Source organism: Sinocyclocheilus grahami, unplaced genomic scaffold, assembly GCF_001515645.1.
Source record: "Sinocyclocheilus grahami isolate Dianchi unplaced genomic scaffold, SAMN03320097.WGS_v1.1 scaffold685.1, whole genome shotgun sequence".
Lineage (NCBI taxonomy): Eukaryota > Metazoa > Chordata > Actinopteri > Cypriniformes > Cyprinidae > Sinocyclocheilus > Sinocyclocheilus grahami.
Genome location: NW_015505864.1, coordinates 561,013 through 567,476, shown reverse-complemented (window position 1 = coordinate 567,476; position 6,464 = coordinate 561,013). Strand labels below are relative to the sequence as shown.

At 38.5% G+C, this 6,464-nt stretch overlaps 1 protein-coding gene across 1 annotated transcript in view; it reads left to right on the top strand.

The window, feature by feature from the left end:
* The window catches only part of LOC107559434 (activating signal cointegrator 1-like), a 76,623-nt gene that overhangs the window by 5,553 nt on the left and 64,606 nt on the right, over window positions 1-6,464 (top strand). Inside the window, 4 exon segments of the mRNA XM_016243255.1 lie at window positions 923-1,049; window positions 1,191-1,375; window positions 3,200-3,324; window positions 3,454-3,545. Coding sequence (XP_016098741.1) covers window positions 923-1,049; window positions 1,191-1,375; window positions 3,200-3,324; window positions 3,454-3,545 — 529 coding nt within the window.

The window sequence follows — 6,464 nt, the reverse complement described above, 5'->3', positions numbered from 1 at the left end:
CCTCCCTCTTCCCAGTGCAGAGGGTCCGTGCAGTGCTCCTGTGGGGCTGGTCGGTCACACACAGCTTTCTGTGGGGAAAATGAGAGGGCGAGTTAGTGCTCAGTCTCATGGAGGAATCTCTCAGATGGCAGGGCTTGCGTGGCTTATGTAGCCGCCGACTAATAAGGTGCAGCTGTGACCGATCAGCCTGTGATGATGATGGCCAGGTGCTCCTCGCTTGTTTCCAGGGCGACGCTGATGAAGCTTCGGGACGCTCGTCACAATATATATATATATATATATATAACATATAAAACACACACACACACACACACACACATATATTAGGAATGTTAACGTATGCGATTAATTAAAAATCATAAAATAATTTAATGCAAATAAATTACTGCAACATGTGAAACTGCGCCATTACCGTAGTCTACGTCATACAGTTTGATGATCTTGAAAGATGGGAGTTTATCACACTGAACATCTACAAAAGCGCAAGAACCTGTAACCCTGGATGGTGGAAATTTCTGTTCTAACCCTTTAACAGCATTGCGCTGTGTGAAATACTGACTGAACAGAATGTCAAAACATCCCACCACTGTATGGCCAGATGAAACGCAAACTACATTTCTCAACTAGATAAAGTAGACCGTGTTAGCATATTTTTTTAGAAGTACGATGCAGCCTTTAAGTCCTCATGGGAGGTTTCTACTTAAGAATTCAGAATTCATTATTATGACATGAGGTTATTTTGGCTCGAATAAAATGGAAACATTGGACAATTTATTTTTTTCCCTACTGTAATAAAATTAGTTTCTGCCATGATACTTTAATTGACACCCTTAAATCAAGGCTCAGGGTAAATACGATCAACTCTAAATGACTTGAGGGCATGATATGCAAAAAAAAAAAATTTTGCTTTTGGTTTTGAAAGGTTTGATGAGACAGTCAAGGCCATCAACACTGGTTCATTTGGCCAGACACCAAAACATTCTGTTTCTACTGATCGACAGCACCTCAGAGAGCTCGTCAACCCCAACATCATGCAGGCTGCACCAGAGGTGGGTGCAAATAAGCTGCTTCTCAACAGCATTCTATTTTTTATCAAAAGAGAATCTTAAATGCAAGGAAGATAATGCCATTTTTATTTGAGTTGCTCTGTGTGTATGTGTGTTAATGCATGTGTGTTTGTGTTGTGTTAGTGGGTTGATGTGTCCGGTAGAGGCAGCTGGCGTAAGTCTTCATCCAAGACTGTAAGTGGTACACAGAAAAGTGAGCGCAGCAGACTCAGACTGCAGGACAAAGAGCTGCAGGAGATCTCAGATGGTGGCTGGTGTCTCAGCATGCATCAGCCATGTGCTTCACTGCTTGTTAAGGGCATAAAAAGGTACAGTTCACTTGAAGACCCCTAAAAAAATCATAAATTATGTCATCCCTTGCTCAGGGGGGTCCATACAATTGTCTCTAAAATGTGAAAATTTTCCTCAATTATAAATAATGCATACACCTGCATCTGACAAGAAATTGCAAGTCACAGTTGTTTCGACACACACACACACACACACACACACACACACAAAACAAGGTGTAGTTTTAGTTGAGTTTACTCGATTTGCTTTAGTTCATCATACATAAAGCATTTAATTAGTTCCAGCCATGGAACTAAAGTCAGTTGTTAAATCAAGTTCAGCTAGTTATAATAGCAAGCTAAATATAACTTTTCTTTATATGTTGGATGTTGGCAGTCTAAAGATGGTACTGATTACATCCCTAGCACTCCCATTCCCATCCCACTCTTTAGCACTCTAAAGCCGGGTTCACACTACAGGAGTTTTAAAATCCTAACCGATTATGAAATCTGGTTGCAGCACACACATAAGGAGAATATTTGCAGATTATCTTCCCTCAAATCTTAAACATGCACACACTACAAGATTTGAAAATCATGGCGCATCACACGCCTTATGTGATCTCCCGCAGCAGATCGTCATTGATATTTCAGTGATGTTTACATATGTTAGCTAGCATGCTAGCAGCTTTCTGCACTCACCTGGTACGTTCAAGACTGAGGCGATTTTACCCCAGCGCTTCTCTTTCTCCTTACGGTTTTGATACGTTTTCGACACATTATTCAAACAATCGTGTTACTACAAAACTTCAAGAAGCAGCTTCCTCCATCTCCACTATCCAACGGAGCCATACAGCAGCTGTTTTGTGGTCGCGCATTATATTGTGAAAGTACTGACGTAATCATAGCCATCATCATCCCGATTTAAATCCTAAATATCAAACATGTTTGATATGATCGGGGCGGTTTGTGTGCGAGTAGATCGGGAGGTGCAAGATTCGATCTGTGAATGCCTCACATTACCAGATATTCCATGCCGAACATCGGGACTGATCGAGGGGCTCGACAAGATTTTAGCTCCAATTCTTGGGAGGGGAAAATCGGGGCTAAATCAGGCTAAAACTCCTGTAGTGTGAGCCAGGCTTAACACTTTTTATTAAGGCAACCTGAGTTCTTGTTAGCAGGTCCTCAACCCAAGCATGTACTCGACACTTCACCCAACTCACCCAAAACAGCAACATAACAAACTCTTTTAAAATACCAACATAATAAAACTTTAAATATTAACATGTCTCCCCATTTTCTCATCTTGCTAAAAAATAGGCATAAATTAACACTATATTTTATTCTAAAATAATTAACCCGATCTAGAACCGTGCAAAGCTTGATGGGAAGTGTAAAATTAGTTTTGAATTTTAGTTTTAGTTTTGAAATGAAAACATCGAGTTAAGCCAGAAAGTAAATGTTTCAAGTCAATTAAACATGATGCAATCATTTTTGAACGCTAAAAAACTGATACAGGGGTAATAAATCAAACTGAATTATTTAAATAAAGTGAACAGCATTAAAAAAAAAACATAATTTAATTAAAAGTTGAGTTTAAAACTGGACAGTATAAATTACAATAATTATTTTCATGTCACGACTGATATTAAAATTCTTTACTTTGTGTAAACTTAAAAAAAAAATACAGTTCCATTAAAAATAAATGTATATCACTGATATTGGCTGAAAACAGTGTGTATGTTGTGCATTATTAAAGTAAGCTAAAGCCAACTTTAACAAAAAATGACATTTGAGATGAACAGTGCACAGTTCATCTGAACATTTTCCATTTTCTCTCCGTTTCTTGTGTTTGTGTAGGGTAGAAGGCAGAATGTGGTACACATCCCATAGGGGGCGCCTGTGGATTGCTGCTGCTGCTAACAGACCCGCTCCTCAAGAGATTGCAGAGGTAGAGGCCATGCACCGCCACATTTACAAAGAAGGTGTGTTTAATGTCTTCAAGTACATGGCAGTAATACTAAAGCTGTTCAACTTAAATGATCCCATCAGGCATGTCTAGACTGTAGTGCCTTTGTAATTTCTCCTAATGTTTCGCTTATTTCACCATCCAGAGCCCAAGTTTCCTACGGAGTATCCCACAGGCTGTCTGCTAGGCTGCGTGAACGTCACAGATTGTCTCTCTCAGGAGCAGTTCAGGGAACAGTTCTGTGGCTTTTGCTGTCCCTCTTGGTATTCATCCATACAAAACATTCTATTTCCCTTAAAGTGCTCTGAGCTTGTTTTTGTAAGCAAGCATGGCATCCTGTGCTTAAATCATTAACATCACCTGCTGTCTCTCAGCAGCATCTGGAGCTCTTAGGGGCATTTATATTCTCATAGTGATGTGCTGTTACAAAGCAACTAAATGTCATAAATGAGCCATATACTGTATGTTTATTGTTGGTTTATTTGCAGTGGCTCCAAAACATATTAAGTATAACTTTGCAGATTTTCATGCAGCTTTGTATTGTTACCGTGTCAGTAGTATATGTAAATGAACAATGTGCGCAAAGATATCCCTGCTTATTTGCCAGCAGTTGACAGCTCGATAATGTGTTTCTCATCATCCGGTGGACATTTGCAGGGATCTCCCAGTTTGCAAATAAACTGGGAGATCTGGGTGTGGGTAACACAGAGAAAGAGTACAGATTGTTCATTTACACATACTACTAACACTGTAAATATACAAAGCTGTTTGAAAATCTGCAATGTTATCCTTTAAGCCATATGTAAAAATGTATGCGTGCCTTTGGATTAGGTAGACTATAACACCAAGTTCTAACCAGACACACTGCGACACATGATAAAAGATATGACCACTCGACTGACCTCAGAAGCGCTTTCACTGACAGTACTTCAGAAATCTGAAAATATCTGTCTCATATTGGTGTTATAGAAGGATGGTACAATTTCTGTTCATAATCTGGGATTAAACCACCCAGGCTGTTAAATTGTCACAGTACAACCATTAAACACTTGAAGAAGTTATGTGTGAAATCTTTCAGCTCGGACTGCTCAAAATCTGCAGACTGGCTTGACTTTCAACTAATGGCAACTCCTCCAGACTGCAAATAGGTGCAAAAGTTTGTGTGTTTTCCAGTCTTTACTGTACCCCATGACAACATGCACTGCTTTTGGTTCAATGCGTGGTGTACAAGAATTGCTATTAACAAACAAACCCACCCTGAGAAATATTCACTGGAGTAAAAATTATATATCGAAATTTCACATAGCCTACCAAAACATTTCACAAAAATCACAAAATCACAAAAAAATATATATACTATAACTATAAAATGAAGTGGCTCAAAAATGATATGTAGATATATAAAAGGTCTTTTATCAATTTGCAAGTGGTAGTTTGTTTCATATTTTTTGAATCAGTGACATTCAGACATTTATGCATCATGTGGATGCCAAGACACTTTATCCTAAAACAGCAAGATGTGGTAAGTTAAAAATAGTTTGCGTCTCAAGACTCCTGCTTTTGTTCCATTTCGCTGCACTCTGTCTAGCTGTTTTTGAATTTAATACCATCTCCTGTGTGTACACCCTCTTAGGCTGTACCTGAAGCAACATGATTTAAAAGCAATTAAAAACAGATCAGATTGGATTGAGTCAAATTCGAAGCGGTCAAATACCTGATATACCCACACCTGTGTCCGCACTTCAAGTCAGTTCTATTCTGGTACTGTTTTGGCTCACCACTTGACATCCAATATAAAACCTGGGCTCTGAAGCAAAAAAAAAAAAACGTTTTAATTTCAATTGAATTCCTATTTATTTCTCCACATTAATACTTCGGTTACACTTTACTTGAAGGGGTGTGCATAAGACTGACATGACACCTTCATAATCATGACATGACACCTACATAATCATGACATGACACATTTTTTTTAATGCATGTTTATGACAACTGTCATTAAGTGTCATTTGCTCAGTTATGTAATTTTTAATGCAAAGATGACATTGTTTGAGATGTCTTTGTTATGGGCTATGGTTAGGGGTAAGGATAGGGGTAGGGGTAGGTTAGGGTTAGGTCAAATAATGTCATATTTGCATTAAAAATGACATAACTGAGCGAATGACACTTAATGACAGTTGTCATAAACATGCATAAAACCTCCTTCATATTCATGACATGTGTCATGTCATGATTATGAAGGTGTCATGTCAGTCTTATGCACACCCCTTCAAGTAAAGTGTTACCAATACTTCTTAGCCACTCTTCTAACTCCCTCAATCAATGCTCACAGTGCAGTTGAATTGAGCAGCACACAGCAGTATTCTGGCGTACAAGCACATTCCTCTCTGTCTGTGTCCGCTTCCCCTGCTGTCTTCTTCTGTAGCCTACAGCACACATCCTGCCTCATTTCCTGTTCTCCCTGCATGGCAGGCTCCCTGTAATAGAGGTGTAATTGGTGCTGCTGCAGCAGCGTCTGCCATTGAGATGAGCTCTCCTCTGCTGCGGTTCACAGATCATCTCACAAAGACCATGTCAGGGTCATTTTACGTCAAAATAAAAAAGATAAAATAAGAAATTATGTCTTGTACATCAGAAGACTGAAACCTGTTTTTAGGGCCATGTGGATTTTTGCTTTGTAATGTTATTTAATGACTATTCAGCACATTTCCCCCCAAAACTGGATGCTTGCAGTGTCTTGAGGATCAACTTGAGTTTCTTTTTTGACTGCTCAGGAAAACATGCAAGACATGTTTTATTGTTTTTACCCTTCCTGATAGAATTTGGTATTAGTTTAAATACACTGCTGAACGTAATTTTTTACGAATTGCTCTTTGAAACAGAAAGTTGGGGCTGGACGTATCAAATGACATACTTGTGAACTAAACGACGCTTTTATAGTACTTCACAGCCTAGAAAAACAAAGGGGTCAAAGTTCGGCTAGTTAGCGTATGGTCCATTTAGCCCCTGCTGAGCTTTAAGTAAATGCTGTTTTTTTGCAAGCAACATTTAAATAATAATTTTGAATACTATATTGTACTTTTTTTGTTTTTATTTATGTTATATATGCAAAAAATATCTGAATACATTTTTGCTTTCTTGTTTATTTATAAAATG